Genomic DNA, 20,913 nt, shown 5'->3' on the forward strand with positions numbered 1-20,913 from the left:
GGAAAGGACAGAAAAAGGGAAAGGGAAAAGAAAAAAAGAAGATAAGAGAAAGTAAAGAGAATAGAGGAAGAAGAAAGTGACCCCGTGCTCCAACCCCACCACCCCGAGACAGCCCTACTCAGGCAAGAATCTCGGATCCCCCGTCAGGTATTTCACCCAGGGGTCCCAAACTCTATCAAACATTTGCATTTTATCTTGCAATAGTGCAGACATACGTTCGTTTAGCATAATCCAGGAAAGCTTGTTCTTAAGATGCGCGAATGGTAAAGCCGCCATCTTCCAGGATTTTGCAATAATAATCTTGGCTGAAATAAATATTAATGATATAAGACGCCTCTGAGATTTTGATGCCGTCTCTATCACACTACCCAGCAGTGCCTGTCTCAGGGATTTCACTAGATTGACCTGGGTAAGAGAGTAAATGAAGTTGTATACTCTGATCCAATAACGCCGTACCTGCAGATCGCTTTTTAGAGAGCTGTCAGTTTAGACAGTACCACAGAGCTGAGGTGGGGAAAAGGTGTGATGCTGGTAATGATGAATTACACAGGGTCACTGGCAGGGAGGATGCCATCACCCACCTAGACAAGTACAGAGTTCCCTGGGCCCTATCTGCAGGGATTTGTGATTGACAGCCGCCTGCTGTCCCCTGTGCTGGTCCTACATGGTGCTATCCATTGTCTCTGCACCTCTGAACACTACCACTGCACAGAGCTGCCTGGAAGATGCTTCTGTGTGCAGCCCCAGGCCCTGCTGGAAGAGTGTGAGGCCTTAGGCTCCATAGGGCTACATGTACCCCCCTATCGGCAGCCCTGCCACTGCCCTACAATTAGCAGCAGTGTTGGTAATATGCTGTGCATACTTTTTCATTGGGCTGCCTGTCAGTCTATAGCAATGCCTCCTGCAGTCTGATATTGAAAGTAGATTTGGGCTTTATATAGACATTTTTTTTTAAATACTGCAATCCATCAAGGTTAAAAAGTTTAACTTAAGGGCACTTTCACATGGGCGGCATTGCAATTATTACTGTTACTGTTTGTGCTCATGTCCTGACCATGCCCAGTACTCCACCCAAAAATCATGCTAACGCTGCAAACAAAAAAGCCTGAGAAGACCAACACGTAGAATCATGCAATCTGATCATTAGTAATTATTGATTTAAGTGATGAAAATTGGCAATAACTTGGCAACCTATCTACTGCTTGCAAAATAAAACATAACTTGACAAGCCATCCAAGGATTGTTTAATAAATACATAAATATTCATCTAGGACACACCCTTAGATTCCATATATAAAGAATTAAATGTGTTCAGATATCACTCTCTTATCGGAGCTGTTCTGTTTTTTTCTGGATAAGGAGTCCTTTGCTTGAACATGTCTTTTTATCAACAATCTTCTCAGATGACGAGCACTGGAAGCATGAATGCTGGTGCTGGTGGATACTGTGGTGTGGGTGGTAGTGGTGGTGGTGGTGGCTTTGGCCAAGTAGGTGGTGGATTTGGCCAAGGTGGTGGATTTGGCCAAGGTGGTGATGGATATGGCCAGGGTGGTGGATTTGGCCAGGGTGGTGGATTTGGCCAGGGTGGTGGATATGGCCAAGGTGGTGGTGCAGGTGGCTTTGGCCAAGGTTTTGGTCAAGGAGCTGGAGGTTTTGGGGCTGGAGGAGCAGGAGGCTTTGGTGGTGGTGCTGCCGGGGGAGGTTTTGGTGGTGGTGCAGGTGGTGGTTATGGAGGTGGTGATGGGCTTTCCAACATGAATGAGAAACAAACTATGCAGAACCTTAACGACCGCTTGGCTACTTACCTGGATAGAGTCCGACAGTTAGAGCAATCAAATGTTGATCTTGAACAAAAGATTAAGGACTTCCTAGAGAAGCAAAGAGGTGGTAGCAGCAAAGGAGAACCAGGAAAAGACTACTCCCCTTACTTTAAGACCATTGAAGATCTGAAGGCTAAAGTAAGTTTGCCATAGAAGTGAATTCTCATTTTAATAAACTGGCAACGATAAAATTAATGTAATTTAGAAGGAATATAAAGTAAATTAACCATAGCAGTACTATCACTATAGATACAAATAATACAAACATTTTTTTTCTTCAGTTCTTCTCATGTCTAAGGTTGAGTGTTTTACATTACATATGTCATGAAAGAAATATGTAGGCTTCCATTGTTGTACTTTCCCTCTAAAAATGCTAGCTATCTGGCTGTCATGGCGATGCTTGGGTCTTAGTACTTTGAGTTACTCACTTAAAAAAAGAATAAAGATGAGCAATTCTTACTTTTCGCTGTCTACAAAGCTAAAAAAATATATATATATATTTTTTTATTAGAGGTGGGCTTTAAATTGAAATTTAGGAAACGATAATAACCTACTAGCCATATTTTTAGTTGATATTGTACAACAGGGGTCTCAAACTGGTGGCCCTCCAGCTGTTGGGGGAACGACAAGTCCCATGGGAGTCATGCTTGTAACTGTCAGCCTTGCAATGCCTCATGGGAATTGAAGTTCTGCAACAGCTGAAGGGCCGCCAGTTTGAAACCCCTGTTGTTCAGTGAGCCAAATTTGGAATTATGCGAATAGTACGCCAACTTTGATGTGAACTGAGATTTCAAGGCAATAAACTGATTTTTTTTTTTTTTTAAAGAATCAATTATATAATTTTCTTATCACACTAATACAAGCTGTGACAGCTTATTGGTTAAATTGACGACTTTATTAAATCCCACTAGCCACACCGCGCATTACAAAATGTTATTATTGATCCAATGAAGAATTAATATGTTTTGCTATATCTGTTTGATAAGCGCAAAAATATTCCTGTTGATCCTGTCAGAAATCTTGTTAGCAGATAACTTCCTGTGCTATCTGTCTGCTTTGCATTCTTATCAGTTACATTATTCCCAGCTTACTGTGTGGACTACAAAACACCTACCCTCTATGTTATTGAGAAGAAGAGAGGGCGAGGTGTTCTGGAACCATGCCCTAGAAGTGACAATGCTGCTCCTCCATAGATACAGTACAGCAAGTGAGCATTGCAACCATGGGCCAGGATGCATGTTTCTGGCATGACCACCAGGAGAAAATAAATGGAAAAGAGCCTGTAAACAGAAAATGAATGCAGCCACCACATTTAAGGACTAATACATTGAGCAATATAATATTTTTGCTTGTACAAAAAAAAAAAGGAAGAATGTTCCGAAAGCACATATGTTAAACTTCACATTCTGCTTGTATTGAGTGATTCTAATCATGTTAGAAAAACATTAATATTTATTTTTAGGGTAACATATTATTTAACAAGTACAAGTTTTTATGGTGTTCCTTTTTTTTTTTTACAGATTATTGCAGCCTGCAAAGATAACCATACCATAGTTTTGCAGATCGACAACGCCAGATTGGCAGCAGATGATTTCAAGCTGAAGTAAGTTTAGTTCAATAAATGTCAAACTAGCACAATCATTGGTCGGCATGTCATGTAGTCACCTCCCCTGAGGAGTGTCACCACAGTTCCCTGCACTTACAGTGCAGAGGGCGGTGCTGACATGATGATGACCTTGCCACTCTCTGCAATATTGTGGACTGCCCACGCCCAGAGAAGGAGAACCCTGTACAACACATAGCAGGCCCAAAGAGTATAGAAAAAAAAAGCATAAAATATGCTGTGGAGGGAAGGGGGATGTATAAAAGTGATGGTGGTGATAGTTGGGCAGGGTGCAGAGATTTAGGCTCTAAAACAGCACTAGAAAAATATATTTGAAATAAACATGGTAGCATCTTAGGCATGCCTCATTATTCCTCATCACTTGTATTTCTATTCTTCCTTTGTACAGATTTTTTAGTAAGGCAGCTTTGATCTGAAATCCATGGCACTGTAATGGCAGCGCCACCATTGACTTTTGTCTTAAAGCAGAGGTCCACACAAAAATAGAACCTCCACTGTGCGGATTCCTCTTCCCCTCCGGTATCACATTTGGCACCTTTCAGGGGGGAGGGGGGAGCAGATACCTAAAACAGGTATCTGCACCCGCTTCCGGGCAAAGATAGCCGCATTATCTGCGGGTATCTACGCCACGTCCGGTGCCCCCCCCCGTTGTCTTCTGGGAAACACACAGGTCCCAGAAGACAGCAGGGACCAGTCAGATCGCGCAGCGCGACACGTGAATGCGCAGTAGCTGCTTCACTTCCTGAATCCCTTACCAAAGAGGGCGGCGGCGGCATCTTAGAGCCGAGCGGTAGGTCGGCATCGGGGTGCCGACATTGTGGGCATCCTGGACAGGTAAGTGTCCTTATTTTAAAAGTCAGCAGCTGCAGTATTTGTAGCTGCTGACTTTTAAAAAAAAAAATCGTCAGACCTCCGCTTTAACTTTATTTTCTTGTCTGCCTGCTATACAGATTAGCCACCCACATTCTGCTTGTTTCTGTTTATGCTGCCATGGTAGTGCTGATTTTATAGATCCTCACAATGACAGCTAACGTGGCAACATGTATTCAGAAATAAAGCAGGCTACTTTCAATTTTTAAGAAACCCCAAGTGATACTGGCAGCCAGGAAAGTCACCATCGCGGGAAGTGCTGCCACTGCAGGGAGAGGAAACATAATGTTAACCCGAAAATGAGAGGTCGTCATCCCAGTATTTCAATGATGCCCAAAATGAAACGACTAATGTGCAGATACAATAAAGTTTCTAGAGATTTATTAATTGATACTGGGTTGGTCTTCTGTTCTTCACAGTCAACAAAGTACAGGTCCACACATTGACGAGATAGAACATGCAATTTAATGTTTCATCTAATAATAAATAATAATCTTGAAGGTAAAACCTCAGCTACTATAGTAGGAATACCACCTTTATATTAGGGATGAGCCGAACACCCCCCCGTTCGTTTCGCACCAGAACCTTCGAACAGACCGAACGTTCGCACAAACATTTAGAACCTCATTGACGTCTATGGGAATTGAACGTTCGAATTCAAAAGTGCTCATTTTAAAGCCTAATATGCAAGTTATTGTTGTAAAACGTCTTTGAGAACCCGGGTCTTGCCCCAGGGAACATGTATCAATGGAAAAAAAGTTTTTAAAAACGGTTGTTTTTTCAGAAGCAGTGATTTTAATGATGCTTAAATGAAAAAAAAATAAAAAAATGAAAAATTCCTTTAAAATATTGTACCTGCTGGGTGTCTATAGTATACTATAGACACCCAGCAGGTACAATATTTAAATTAATTCTTCATTATTTTTTTTTTTCTCATTTAAGCATCATAAAAACCACTGCTCCTGAATCTTTAGGTGCAAACTACAGAGCACACGGCCAGTACACACCAAGTAGCTTTAGGTGCAAACTACAGAGGACACAGGCCATAAACCATGTACTGCAGCTAGCACAATCACCTGCCTGCCAGTAAATTAGGAAGAACTGATCTAGCTAAACTATACAGTGTATAAATATATGTACAACACCTGGGATGTATATATATCCTCTACACACTGTAACATTAACTGAGTAGCCTGCCTGCCTGCTCTATCTACCTGCAAAAATTTACACTCTCTCTGTCCTCTTAACCACCGAAACACACTACACAAGGCCGACCTGCAGGCGGCCTTTTATAGTGTGGGGCGTGTACTAAACCCCCTAAGCCATAATTGGCCAAAGCCACCCTGACTTTGGCCAATTATGGCTCTCCGTTTTTTGCAAGCTGTGATTGGCCAAGCATGTGGGTCATAGTGCATGCTTGGCCAATCATCAGCCAACGATGCCGCAGTGAATTATGGTCTGTGAAACGTAACTCGAATTTGGTGACCCATTTTGTTCGTATTTTGACGAACGATCGAACATACGATGTTCGACTCGAACATGAGTTCGACTCGAATACGAAGCTCATCCCTACTTTATATCATGAAAAATAGTTCTGTTTGGGTCAGTAACAACACTTTAAAATACATTGTAAATAACTTTTTGTTTTAATATTTTTACAACAGAACATTGCATTGTATTGCATTGAGCTCCATTTGTTCCTCTTGTCAGGTACGAAAATGAACTTGCTATGCGCAAATCAGTAGAAGCCGATACTGCTGGCCTACGCAAAATAGCAGATGACCTGACCCTGTCCAAAACTGACCTGGAATCTCAGTTTGAAGGCCTTACTGAAGAAATTGCTTTTCTTAAGAAGAACCATGAGGATGTAAGTTTTAAAGAAGTCTCACCAATACTAATGAGATTTGTTGGTTTTTGTAATGATGCAATGATAATGAAAAAAAATAAACATATTTCTTTTTAATCAATCTGTAGGAGGTTAAAGGACAAACAGGAACCACTGTTGGTGATGTCAGTGTAGAAATGAATGCTGCTCCAGGAACTGATCTGCTAAAGAAAATGAACGAACTCAGAGAGCAGTATGAGGCTTTGGCTGAGAAAAATCGCAAGGAGGCAGAAGATCAATTTAAGAAAAATGTAAGAAATATTTTATATTTTAATTCAATTTATTTTAAATAGATCGAAAGCAGTGGTTGTCAACTGTGAGGTATAGAGATACTGAAAAGTGACCCATGTTATGACATGTCACCAAGGGGTCACGCATTATAATCAGTTAGCTAGATTCAGGTAGGGGCGCGTATCTTTAAGGTGGCGTAGCGTATCGTATTTACGCTACGTCGCCTTAAGTCAGAGAGGCAAGTACTGTATTCACAAAGCACTTGCCTCCTAACTTACGGCGGCGTAGCGTAAATGGGGCCGGCGTAAGCGCGCTTAATTCAAATGAGGATGGGGGCGTGTTTTATGTTAATGTTTGGTGACCCGCCGTCTGTGTACATATCCCAGTGTGCATTGCTCCAAAGTACGCCGCAAGGACGTATTGGTTTCGACGTGAACGTAAATTACGTCCAGCCCCATTCACGGACGACTTACGCAAACGACATAAAATTCTTAAATTTCGACGCAGGAACGGCGGCCATACTTAACATTGGCTAGGCCAGCTATTTGTTGGAATAACTTTACGCCGGAAAAAGCCATACGTAAACGACGTAAAAAATGCGCCGGGCGCACCTACGTTCGTAAATCGGCGTATCTAGTCATTTACATATTCTACGCCGAACTTAACGGAAGCGCCACCTAGCGGCCAGCGGGAAAATTGCACCCTAAGATACGACGGCGTAGGAGTCTCCTACGCCGCTCTTATCTTAGCCTAATTTAAGCGTATCTGGTTTCCAGAATACGCTTAAATTAACGCCGGCATAGATTAAGAGTTACGACGGCGTATCTACTGATACGCCGGCGTAAACGTACCTGAATCTGGCTAAGTATATGTAATGCTATAGAAAACTGATAGAGTCTGCAAATTTATTAGAGGAAATGGTCAGTTGGCATGTGAAAGATGTAGTTATGACTAGAAATATGCTGTAGGAGATATGTTACTTGAAACTCCTAGACTACTAACTGTGGGGTCTAAGGCCCAGGTGGCAAACTCTAAAAGTGGGCATGGAGCCCCTAAGCCAAAGCTTAGGTATTAGGGATCTAAGGAGTAGCGAATTAGGACATCTTATGTACATATATACTAAACAGACCTTTCAGGTTTGCATTGAAACATCTGGCAATGGCCAAGCAAAAAAAAGTGTAGAGGTACCTGCTTAACTTACCATTTCTGTAGACCTCATTAGGATAATGATGATGAGGAAGATAGAAGTTGTTGTTGGTTGGCATGCTTTCAATATGGGCCATGTATAAGCAATGCAGCACATTATCAGCATACGTAGCATAATACAACATGCTAAAACTACTGACTGCAGGATGTGTTGCCTTGTGTTGAATGGGCCTTGAGACCTGTCTAGAGCATAGCTGAGGGTCTGATTGCTACAGGCCATATTGCCATTCAACTGCCATGTTACATAGCTACTTTATTATGTAATGGCGTTGTCCATCTTCTTTTCATTTTGGGGAACTTGTGTCAGTGGGGCACTCCAAGAGGTAAGGTTTTTAATGCTATAGCTAATATTCTGGGGTCCTGACTACTATAGGATGCAAAATGGACTCAAAAAAGAGTGATGGGAGTATAAAAAAAGAACTGTGAGTAAAGAATATACCTGTGTAACTCTGGTTAATGATTTTGGAAAAATGCATTTAATTGTTAATTTTCATTGCTGTCCTAGAGTGAAGGTTTGAAGAAGGAAATAGTAGTTGGACAACAACAAGTGTCGACCACTAAGAGTGAGATTTCTGAATTAAAGAAGTCACTTCAAGCCTTGGAGATTGAGCTTCAGTCACAACTTGCCATGGTAAAGAATTAAAAGAAATTAATTATTTAGTCAGAAGATATAAGGAGTAATGAATCATAAAAAAAGTCTCTACCTGAAAAAGGTTAAGACACCCATTATATTTTAATTGCTGTATATGTCCACGCTGGGGATATTCACCATATTCACAGTTTCTGTATTTCCACCATTGTGGGATACCTTGAAATATTTCATAGTGTATTAACATTTGGCCAAATTGTTTCTGTTAACCATTGAAAAAGGAAGGGAAGTGATCATAGAAACTATTGCCATAATAAAAAACTTGAAATCAAGATGCTTAATACCCTGCCCTGCTTCATTGATCTTTGGTCTGCCAAAGAGCTACTACTGCAGAAGAATCTTCAGCATCCACCATTTCCAGTTGTGTTGGATGTTTGGTTCGTATTGTGTTTATGTTGGCTCTATGCTACTACTGGGCCCAGTAGGCAAATGGGTGAAACCACAAAGCGCAGAGGGCGACCAGGCATCTGATACTCCTAAAAGTCCTGGATGCTGAAGATTCTTCGGAATGCTTTTGCCATTCAAGTGAGCGAAGATCAGAGGCATGGGCAATAGAAATGATAAAGGTTACATAATTTCTTCTCAGGCAGCCCTTAATGTTTGTGAGGTTTAATTATAGCAATGGGCTTTTATTGGGACAAATATCAGAAACATAACTACATTTCACATCAAATTTATTTATTTATTTCTCTCAGATATAATTTTATCCATATGCAAATTCAGCCTTAGGTCAGTGGTTCATCTGTGCTCTTTTTTTCATTCAACAGAAAAAATCTCTAGAAGAAACCTTAGCAAAAACAGAAGGGCAATACTGTGCAAAGATTGCCCAGCTCCAGAATCAGATTCTTGCCATTGAGGAGCAACTGGAACATATCAGGGCAGAGATAGAGTGCCAGACTGCAGACTATGATAATCTGCTGGATGCCAAGACAAAATTAGAGAGCGAGATTGCAATATACCGCAAACTCTTGGATGACAGGTAAGAAACTACATTGCGAATGAAGAATGGTGGGAATATTGTCTACTGTGGTACCTGGTCCAGACTTACTGCAAAAGGTGGCATGTACCCAGACAGCTTTGTATACCACTGTCCTCAATATTACTGTCAAAAAGATGACCCTATTATGTTGCAGAATATTGGTGTATGTCTAATCACTCAATGAAATATACATAACACTTAAAGTAGAATCAAAACTATCTTCTCCCAATCTACCTTTCAAGTTTGTACTTTTCGGCCAATTGATTTACCAACTGAAACTGGTAGGTAATGAAACCGGAACAGGTCTGGCTTTATAGGTAAAGTTGATCCAGTTGATCCAGGAATATCTGATTGCTATTGGGGGATCAGGAAGGAATTTTCTTTCCCAACCGAAGTAAATTGGATCGTGCTTTGCTGTTTTTTTTTTTTGCTTTCCTCTGGATCAGCTGTGGGTATAGGATTGTATCATTTTTTTCCCGCTTTAATTGGTTGAACTAGATGGACTTGTGTCTTTTTTCAACCAGACTAACTATGTAACTATGGCTCTAGTACACCGACCATAGCAGGTTGGTTGCTCGGTAATGCTTCCATTCAGAATAAGTCTTGCATTCCTTTCACAAAATTTAGGGTATTCTGTGAATGGAGGAGGTACAGATGAATGTCACAATTTCTCCTCCTTCATAGAGATCATGCAGTAGCCAAACGTGTTCATTAGTGGCCACTTTTTTTTTACAGTGCAAATGTCCAAAATAGTTTTTGTTTGGTGTTCAGCTTTAATTGATATATAAATATATTATATCAAACCCTCCCAGTGAAATACAATAATTCCACTGAATAACATATTCAGTGTTTCAAAAATCATATTCAAAAATCATAAATGTTGAATGTTCCCTGCTGTTGAATGTGAAAGGCCTGAGTCTTTATACAGCTATATGCCAATGTCCATTTATTATAATCTGTCATGATCAGTGTTTTGTCTATAATGGCAATATATTACAAAAAAACACCTGCTTTCTATCTGCAGCAACAGTGTTCAAGGTGGCTCAACAAGCACACAAAAAGGAACAACAGCGTCGACCACTTCTACGACCACTCCTACGACCACGCCAGCATCCCAAGGTGATTATTGAGTAGTCTAGGTTAACTTGTATATCCCTGCCAGAATCAAAACAGTTTGAAAACAAAAGAATTTGTTTAATACAATTTGAATCCAAGATCCACACACTTTCATCCAAGATACACAATTTTTTTTATGGAATCTTGGGTAAAAGCTGTATGCATTTTGGGTAAAAGCTTTATTAAATAGACACAGAAGAGGTTGACAGATAGATTTGAAATCTTGATTGCTTTATGGCGAATGTTCAGCAAGTCATGTACATTCATAGAGGCTTTTTAATAAAACATTTAAATGAAAATTGATAGATTTGGAAACAATAAAAAATAAATCAAATTTACATATAGTATACACTTACTTATGAGCAGCCGACTGGTTCCCATTCTAATCGTGTGTTGCTTGGACATATTTCTGCCTCCCAAACCTGCAAACAAATGCATGAAGGTTTTATTATGTTTTCTTATACATGATCAAGTTCTATTTTGGCCTACATGGAATAAAACCATCCTCCAGTTTAGCTAGATACCTTTATAGTTTACAAGTACACAGGTAAAGCAAGATAAAAAGAGACTATACTGAAAACTGCACACTGAAGGCTTTAGCAGATTATGCCAATGCCAAATTAGTGGAAAGTTGATAGCACTGCCGCTATTAAAATCCAGAGCTTGCTGCTAAAGTTGGGACAGGGGGCTTAAGATGCACTTTTTAAGGCCTACAGTTGTAAACTGGGTGCCACTAAAGCTAGCCATGCACTTATAGATTTTTTCCACTTAGCTTGCACGCAACACAGCGTACAAAATTCTCTTGCTGTGAATATTGTATTTTGACAGCCAGCACCGACAGCTTTCAAAATACCTAAAAAATTACTGTTTGCGGGTGCCTTTTAGTGGACAATTTTACATCCAGCTCCTTTGATTTTTCAATTGAGGGATGTTGAGTAATAGGCTGCCAATAGGGCCACCATTGGAGTGGGTTGTACCCCCAAAAAAATAGACTAGCATTGTTTAGTGTAAGCCACCCCTCCGTCTTAGCCATGATGCCTGATGTTATCAGGGAGCCGACTGTCTATTCCCAGTTCTTTGAGATGGCCCACGATGGCACATGCTCAGTACAGCAAAAATGTACTCAAAACCTTCTAGAAAGTGTGACTTTCCAGGAAATGTTAGGAAGAGGGGAAGGAGACGGGGACATCATTCTCGCCTCAGAGAAAAACCCCATAGTGCAGAGCTAGGACCTGCTGAAAAGGTACCTAATTTACCCCTACAAAAAATGTTGATACCTTATTGTGCAACAGGGAACAGAGGGAATCACGTGAAATCATAGATGGGATGAAGGTCCACTTTAAATAATTTTATGAAATAGGAAGGAATTGACTTATAAATAAAGGGTCATTTATATTTGCCTAGAGGTCTGCTGTAGGTAGCTGATTGGTATCCCAGGCTAGCGTTTCTCAACCGGGGTACTGCACCGTTTCTGGGCCAGTCACCAACACTATGAAAAAGCATGACACTAGATCAGGTGGGAGGAATTTAAGCCAGCCACAGTATTCAGAGGTGGAGGATTCAATTGTTTATTTTGCTATGCCTCCTACCCACTGCTAAATTTTCTGATGTGAAAGGGATGGGAGTCTGTAGATTGTGATATGAAAGGGGGAAAGTGGGGGGGTGAAGGTTTGGTGTGTAGGAAGTGTGGGACTATGGACTGGTGGCTATGATGTGAAATGGTGGCTTCTGATGTGACAGTGCACCACTTTTTAGACTGGGGTGCCTCGAGATTTTGATGATTTCTGACGACATTCTGTTTTATGTTTTGCAGGAAGGAAATAAAACACACCGTGGACACTGTAAGGAATGGAAGAGATTGGGACTGCTCAAGCAAACTGGAAGCCTTTTTTTTTTATATATCACTCTGTCCTTTAAAATATATACTATTTCTTTGTCCTTCACAATTGTATTGGGATGGAAACACACCGATACTGTTTTTTTCGGTAACACAGTACACAAGACGAATGGCGACGTGTAAAGTGCTCTTACTCAAACAAGCAAAGAGAATTCAATTAAGAAACAATAGTGATTGATTTTTGTGAATGTTTTATAGTCAGATGGAGTATATTAACAAAAGTTGTTGTATACTTATTTATCTGGAATCAGAATATTGTTCTGTTTTATTTTGATGGGAACAACTGATATTTATAAGAATAATCACATTATTATCAAGTTCATATATGTGTGAGCCAACATTCTCCATCTCCCAGTGATGTGAACAACAGCTGTGTTGCTGTCACCAGTGTCTTCTGTACATTAAGGACTTTTTTTCTTGCTTTGCACAACTTACAAAATAAACTTTTCTTATGCAAGTTATATACGTAGTCTTTGTTTCTTAATGAAAAATACATTTTAACTACATGGGTGTAACGACACCCCGTGTATGAAAGGGGTTAAAGCTGTTTAGGATATTCCATTCCCGAACACCAAGCCAGCTACCAGACACTCCATTCAGGCGAACAAGACCCATAAGAATAATTCTCCCCCAATTACGAGACGAAGCTCTGTCTTGAGGTTCCAAGCAGGACTGACAATCTTTATTGAAAAGACCACATGTTTTATACAGTTAAAAGAGGAGGTGCATCATATTACTCTGGAAATACACCTGTGACCAGACCTAATTAACATGCTAATTTCCTAATTCCTTTTAGCAGCCTGGCTGTCTCCTGAACTTCAATACACATTATCACAGGAATCCTTTCATACAATACAGGGTCAATTAGCCCAAGCCCCCATGAAAGGATCCTTAGAAGTTAGTCTGGATTCATTAACATTACAACAGACAACAGACAGGTGTCTGGGGGTGATGACATTAGCAGTGTTGATCCTCCCAGGAGACGCTCTGTGCTCGAGGCATAGATGATTGACGTGCGGGTAAAGCGCGTCACGCCTTCCGAAAATATCCGAGGGGGACTGGGCTCTTTACGGTGCCTGCGCCTGCCGTGTAGAGCTGACTGCGCAGGCGCCGTAAAGTGCCGAGTCCCATCTCGGATATTTTCGGAAGGCGTGACGCGCTTTACCCGCACGTCAATCATCTATGCCTCGTCTTAGGAACGCCTACTCCCCGGAGAACCCGGAAGCCGGGTGAAAAGAACGAAAAAAAACATAAGTACAGCAAAAAAAAATTAAAAATCCAGCATACTGTTGATATCAGCAATATGCTGGATGTAACGGTATATAGATGTTTTAGGGTGAACCCCCGCTTTAAGCAATAGACGGTCGGCCTGTTACAATGAACTTACTGGAATGCCCAAATAACATCTTCATATTTCTTGAGAGATATAATGAATATTACTGTCCCATTTTAAGTATTCCAAGATATAATTTCTCTGTCACCCTATGGCCCTAAAGCCCTGTACACACGATCGGTCCATCCGATGAAAACGGTCTGATGGACCGTTTTCATCGGGTAACCGATGAATCTGACTGATGGTCAGTCGTGCCTACACACCATCGGTTAAAAAAACGATCGTGTCAGAACGCGGTGACTTAAACACAACGACGTGCTGAAAAAAACGAAGTTCAATGCTTCCAAGCATGCGTCGACTTGATTCTGAGCATGCGTGGATTTTTAACCGATGGTCATGCCTACTAACGATCGTTGTTTTTCTATCAGTTAGGAATCCATCGGTAAAATTTAAAACAAGTTGGCTTTTTTTAAACCGATGGATAAATAACCGATGGCGCCCACACACGATCGGTTTGGACCGATGAAAACGGTCCATCAGACTTTTCTCATCGGTTTAACTGATCGTGTGTACGCGGCCTTATAGACATAGGGTGATTTGGACAAAAGAGGTGCATGGGGAGGTGAAGCAAGGGTATCTCATACTTTCTAAGGGATTTGGGGTTCCACGGGCCCTCCCATTAAAATGGGCATTTTTGGTATTTTAAAATAACATGCAGGGTTCCAGCAGGATAGCCGAAATTGGCAATTCAACAGAAAAGCCCTTAGTAGGCTCCAGATAAAGATCTGACGAATATCAGAAGTCTATCCGCAGCTGTCCAACACACCCCTGCCCTAGATGTCAATGAGCTTTGTTCGCAGACTACAGAGGCACAGACTAAATCATGGGTTAATATTCCAACTTTTAAGGCATACTTCAGTTTGTCTTTAAAGCTGAACTTTAGGTAGGCATATTTTTTCACAGTTACATTTATCAAGCTTGGATCAACGTAAGTATCCACATGCCATACCTGGCCCATCCATGGTAGCTGGAAATCACGGTAGTAGGCACTGCTACAAAAATTTGCATACCTAAACTTCAGCTTCGAAGGTTAAGACTACCTATCGCAGCGTATTTTGTGTTACATCCATATTAAGGGTGTAACATGGTGATATTCCCCAGCACCCCACCACCACAACTATAACTGTAAGGCCGCGTACACACGGTCGGTCCAAACCGATGAGAATGGTCCGACGGACCGTTTTCATCGGTTCACCGCTGAAGTGGCCTGATGGTCTGATGTGTGTACACACCATCAGTTCAAAATACGATCGGGTCAGAACGCGGTGACGTAAATCACACGACGTGCTGAAAAAAACGAAGTTCAATGCTTCCAAGCATGCGTCGACTTGATTCTGAGCATGCGCGGGTTTTGAACCGATGCTTTTGTGTGCTAACCATCGGTTTGGACCGATCGGGCAGCGGTCCATCGGTTCGATTTTGAAGCATGTTTTAAAATGTTGGACCGATGGGCTATACACACGGTCGGTTTGGACCGATGAAACTGAACCTCGGTCCATTCTCATCAGTTTTGTCCGACCGTGTGTACGCGGCCTCACCCTTCTACCTGATTTGCAGGGTGCTTTTCCCTTCAGGCTTTGAATTAAATACATTTTTGCTGTGGCTCTGCATGGCTGTACCTGCACAACTATATTATCAATTCACAAAGACAAGTCCCATCTTCCAACCACAGCAGAGGAACTCGTAGTTCTAGATGGAGCGCAAGTGCAGTGAAGTCTCCACACTCATAGGGCTAGATTCAGATACAAATGCCTATCTTTAGGCGGGCGTAGCGTATCTCATATACGCTACGCCACCGTAACTTTGACAGGCAAGTCCCGTATTCAGAAAGAACTTGCGCCCGAAGTTACGGTGGCGTAGCGTATATGGGCCGGCGTAAGCCCGCCTAATTCAAAATAGGCTGGTAGGGGGCGTGTTGTATGCAAAATAGTCGTGACCCCACGTAATTGACGTTACTAAGGAACGGCGCATGCGCCGTCCGTGAAAGTACCCCAGTGCGCATGCTCCAAATTACGCCGCAAATAGTCATTGCTTTAGACGTGAACGTAAATTACGCACAGCCCTATTCGCGTACGACTTACGCAAACGACATAAACGACGCAAAATTTTACGCTGGTCCGACATCCATACTTAACATTGGCTACGCCTCATATAGCAGGGGTAACTTTACGCTGGAAAAAAACTAACGTAAACGACGTAAATCAATGCGCCGGGCGGACGTACGTTTCTGAATCGGCGTATCTATCTCATTTGCATATTCAACGCGTAAATCTACGGAAGCGCCCCTAGCGGCCAGCGTAAATATGCACTCTAAGATACGACGGCGTAGGAAACTTACGCCGCTCATATCTAGGCAACATTGAGGCGTATCTGATTCTATGAATCAGGCGCCGAGATGCGACGGGCCGCATTCGGAGTTACGATGGTGTATCTGGAGATACGCCGACGTAACTCCTTTCTGAATCTAGCCCATAGTCTATTAATACTATCCTCCAGCTCCATTACTAAGGGCTGGAGGAATAGTCTGCAGGAGGTTGTGCGTTGCACACAAGATCTGCTAATCGCGGTTGCAATACTTATTAATTATAATTTTTTATTGCATGCAATGTTTTCCTATTTTCACCATGGGTACATTTAATTTTTTTATATTTTTTTAAAAGATAGGATGTGCTTTTAAGATTTAAGAGTTTAAAGCGGTTGTAAACCCTAAATTTGCACTTTTACCTACAGGTAAGCCTATAACAAGGCTTACCTGTAGGTAAAAAGAATATCTCCTAAACCTGTACGGTTTAGGAGATATTCCCCTCGCAATGCGGGCGGCGCATGCGCAGGGGGGATCCACGGCGGAAGATCCGGCAGCCGCCGGACCTTGCCGATTTTAAATCTCCCGCGCGCATGCGCGGGAGTGACGTCATCGCCGCTCCAGCCAATCACAGTGCTGGAGCGGCGCCGCTCCAGCCAATCACAGCGCTGGAGCGGCGATACCCGGAAAAAACGCCGGAGCAAGATGACATCTCGCTCGGCGTGAACCAGGTAAGTGTTGTTCACCTCGTTTTGAGGTAAGTATTTCATAATCAGCTATTATGCGGTGCATACTAGCTGATTATGCATTTTGCCTTGCAGGTAAAAAAAAAAGAAAAAATTATATATGCGGTTTACAACCGCTTTAATGATCACACAAATACAAAAGGTCACAGGCTTTGATGTAAACATTCTCCCTTCATAACCCCCTTGAGCATTAAGGACTTCTTTAAGCTTTTGTTGTGTATTAGGCCTTACTTAGCTTGTTTTTTTTTTACAAATCCCAAATTCCCCCTTTAAATAAAAGTATTCCTCACTGGCATCCAAGCCCTTTAATAAAACCAATGGTGTCCACTTTAAAAAAAAAAAATAAGGTGACCGCCATATATACTGAGATAAAACCAAGAAAGCCATGCATATGACAAGAATAATCCCATTTAAAGAAGATTCTGTAGTCACCCTGCGTCAGGATCAGGTGTGACCAGAAATATGTGAACTGTCACAGAGAATATCAGGCGCAAGTGTAGAATAATAGAATTAATTTAATCACATAACAACCTCGCCATAGCCGAATGACGGCTACGGAGCGGCTTGATAATCCTGGGAGGGCATACTATGACGTCCCCCCAGAAAACTGGAGATTGTCCGGTTCGCCTCCTCCCATCTCCTCACGCCAATCAGTGCAGCGTGTTAGGAGACAGGGTGAGCCGGGTGCAGCAATGCTGTAGGTCTGGATCTGAAGTTTCCACAGCGCCGATCTGTGCCCAGCCATGGATCATCCATCCGTGCTCCATTCATGGCTCATCCATGCTCCATATATGCTCTATGTGTGCTTCATCCATGTCTCATCCATCTATCCATGCTCCATACACGCTCCAAGCGTGCTCCAACCATGTCTCATGCATCCATACATGCTCCATCCATGTCTCATCCATCCATCTATCCGTGCTCCATACATGCTCCATCCATCCATCCATGCTCCATACATGCTCCATGCGTGTTCCATCCATCAATCCATGCTCCATCAATGCTCCATACATGTGTCATCCATCCAGAAATGTTCCATCCATGCTCCATACGTGCTTCCTGCATGCTCTATCCATGTCTCATCCATCCATGTTCCAACCATGTCTCATCCATCCATTCTCCATGTGTGCTCCATCCATGTCTCATCCATCAAACTATGCTCCATACATGCTCCATGTGAGCTCCATCCATGGCTCATCGCTCCATCCATTCTTCATGCATGCTCCAACCATGTCTCATGCATCCATACATGCTCCATCCATGTCTCATCCATCCATCCATGCTCCATCCGTGCTGCATACATGCTCCATGCGTCTTCCATCCATCCATCCATGCTCCATCAATGCTCCATACATGTCTCATCCCTCCAGCAATGTTCCATCCACGCTCCATACGTGCTTCATGCATGCTCTATCCATGTCTCATCCATCCATGTTCCAACCATGTCTCATCCATCCATTCTCCATGTGTGCTCCATCCATGTCTCATCCATCAATCCATGCTCCATCCGTGCTCCATGCATGCTCCATCCATGTCTCATCCATTTAGCCATGCTCCATCCATGCTCCATCAATGGCTCATACATCCATCCATGCTACATGCATGCTCCATCCACGGCTCATCCATCCATGCATGCTCCATCCATGGCTCATCCATCCATCCATGCTCCATTTGTGCTCCATACATGCTGCATGTGTGCTCCATCCATGGCTCATCCATCCATCCATGCTCCATCTGTGCTCCATCCATGGAACATTCATCCATTCGTGCTCCATCCATGCTCCATCCATGCTCCCATCCAGGGCCGGCCTTTGGGGTGTGCGAGCTGTGCGGCCGCACAGGGCGCCATTGGCAACAGGGGCCCCATGCGGCCACCCAGAGGCATACTAAGGGGGGGTGAGCCGCCCCCGGGTACCACACACTAGGGGGGGTGTCAGACCGGCACCCCCCTCCACGATTGTTTTACACCCGCGGTGGCATTTTTTTCCCTCTATGTGTATGTTTTGGTGACCAGGGGGCGAGGGGTGAAGATGGTGGGGGCGCCACAGGATTAGCTCGCACAGGGCGCCTGAACACCTAAGGCCGGCCCTGCTCCCATCCATGGCTTATCCATCCATCCATGCTCTATCCATGGCTTATACATCCCCATTCCATGACTCATTATTGATCATCCGTGCCACATCAGTGATCACCCGTGACACATCTATGCCAAATTATTTATTTATTTATTACTATTTATTTGGGAAGCGCGCATATACCACCGGTCGGTGGTGCCAAAGCGCTTTGTGACAAAATAGCCCGGATGTTCTGGCGTGGGGAGCATAATTAAAAGAGAAGGGAGAGGAAAAAAAAAAGAAATCAGCGAAGAAAAATTGGCCTAGGATTGAAATGCTTGGCAGAATAGCCAGGTCTTCAGCTTCTTCCTGAACGCATATAGGCTTCGGGAGATGCGAATGTTAAGCGGGATTTGGTTCCAGAGAGTCGCCCCCGCGGAGCCAATCCGTTTTCCTCCTATAGAAATTAGCCTGTCAGTATTGCCAATGAGTAGAGCTTTGTCGGCTGAGCGAAGACAGCGTCTAGGTATATAGTGTGGAGTCAGATCTGATAGGAACTGTGGGCCCAGCTGGTGGTAGCCCCTGTAGATCAGACAGAGGATTTTAAAATTGACCCGTTTTGTAACAGGGAGCCAGTGAAGTTCTTTGAGCACAGGGCTGATATGGTCTTGCTTTTGGAGATTGTAGATAAGCCTGGCTGCTTGATTCTGCACCAGCTGCAGTTTCTTAGACCATTTCATTGGAATGCCTAGTAGGACTCCATTTGAAAAGTCAAGGCGAGAAATAATTAGTGCCTGGACTAAGTCTTTCCTCCGGTCTTGGGTCAGGAGATGTTTTGCCTTGCGGATAAGTCGTAGAAAATGGGAGGCTCTCGAAACCGATTGTCTAACCTGGGGAATCATACTTAGTTTTTCGTCCAGGATAACCCCCAGGACCGTCACCTTATCTTTCGGATTAGGTGTCAAGCCCAACTCAGTGGGCCAATTTTGAAGAAAGTCAGTCTTGCCTTTTCCGACTATCATGACCTCCGTTTTGTTACCATTGAGGCACAGTTTGTTGATGGTCATCCAGTGGTAAATGTCGCGCAGACAATTGGCCAATCTTAAGGGCATGTCAGGGTAAGTTAGATCATCGGCTACCAACTGGACGTCGTCCGCGTACAAATGGAACCAGAGACCATGTTTAGCAATAATGTCGGGTAAAGGCCTAAGATAAATGTTGAAGAGAATGGGGGACAGGGCTGATCCCTGAGGGACCCCATTCTCCACTGTGGTAATCGGGGATAGAAAAGAGCCCATCTTAACTTGGTGGGTGCGAGCTGTTAAAAAATCACGGAACCAAGCAAGGGCGGTATCTCTCAGCCCGAAAGAGGACTCGAGTCTGGAAAGCAGGATGGAGTGATCCACGGTGTCAAAGGCTGCAGACAGGTCAGTGGTCATCTTTGCCACATCAATGATCACCCGTGCCACATCAGTGGTAATCCGTGTCACATCCATGCCACATCAGTGCTCATTTGTGTTACTACAGTGCCTCACAAAAGTGTAATAGGTAGTCAAATTAGATTTGAAATGTATGTCCCTAGATGGTTCTCCCTGCATGTTGGGCCTCTGCATGTGGCCAGACTGTGAAAAATTCTCACACATGTGGTATCCCCATACTCAGGAGGAGTAGCAGAATTTATTTTGGGGTGTAATTTTTGCTATGTACATGCTATGTGTTAGAAATATCTTATAAATGGACAACTTTGTGTAAAAAAAATGCGTTTTCATTTTTTTTTACATATTCCAAAAACTTGTGGAAAAAATGACACATAGGGCCAGATTCTCGTAGAATCCGCGGCGGCGTAGCGTAAGCCATTTACACTATGCCGCCGCAACTTACTGTTGCAAGTGCCGTATTCTCAAAGCACTTGCTCCGTAATTTGCGGCGGCGTAGTGTAAATGGCCCGGCGTAAGGCCGCGTAATTCAAAGGGGATGGCTTGTATTTAAATTAAGTGCGCCCCCGCGCCGATTGAACTGCGCATGCCCCGGCCGTAAAAATAGCCCAATGCGCATGCTCCAACTCACGTCGGAAAACGTCAATGAACGTGAGCGTCATTTGCGTAAACGACGGAAAAAGACAACGCTGTCCCGAGGCCATA

General features: G+C 43.0%; 2 protein-coding genes across 2 annotated transcripts in view; both read left to right on the top strand.

The window, feature by feature from the left end:
- Positions 1–12,734, top strand: part of LOC120918299 (keratin-3, type I cytoskeletal 51 kDa-like) — a 42,446-nt gene extending 29,712 nt beyond the window's left edge. The window contains exon 8 of the mRNA XM_040329813.1: positions 12,194–12,734. Coding sequence (XP_040185747.1) covers positions 12,194–12,204 — 11 coding nt within the window. The 3' untranslated portion in view covers positions 12,205–12,734. The remainder of the gene's footprint in view (positions 1–12,193) is intronic.
- LOC120918298 (keratin-3, type I cytoskeletal 51 kDa-like) lies at positions 1,352–12,738 on the top strand. Its single transcript, XM_040329811.1, has 8 exons — positions 1,352–1,958; positions 3,341–3,423; positions 6,025–6,181; positions 6,289–6,450; positions 8,142–8,267; positions 9,053–9,264; positions 10,289–10,383; positions 12,194–12,738. Exons 1-8 carry the CDS (start codon positions 1,377–1,379, stop codon positions 12,202–12,204), a joined length of 1,428 nt encoding a protein of 475 aa, XP_040185745.1. The 5' UTR covers positions 1,352–1,376; the 3' UTR covers positions 12,205–12,738.
- The last annotated feature ends 8,175 nt before the right edge of the window (positions 12,739–20,913 follow it).

Source organism: Rana temporaria, chromosome 12, assembly GCF_905171775.1.
Source record: "Rana temporaria chromosome 12, aRanTem1.1, whole genome shotgun sequence".
Lineage (NCBI taxonomy): Eukaryota > Metazoa > Chordata > Amphibia > Anura > Ranidae > Rana > Rana temporaria.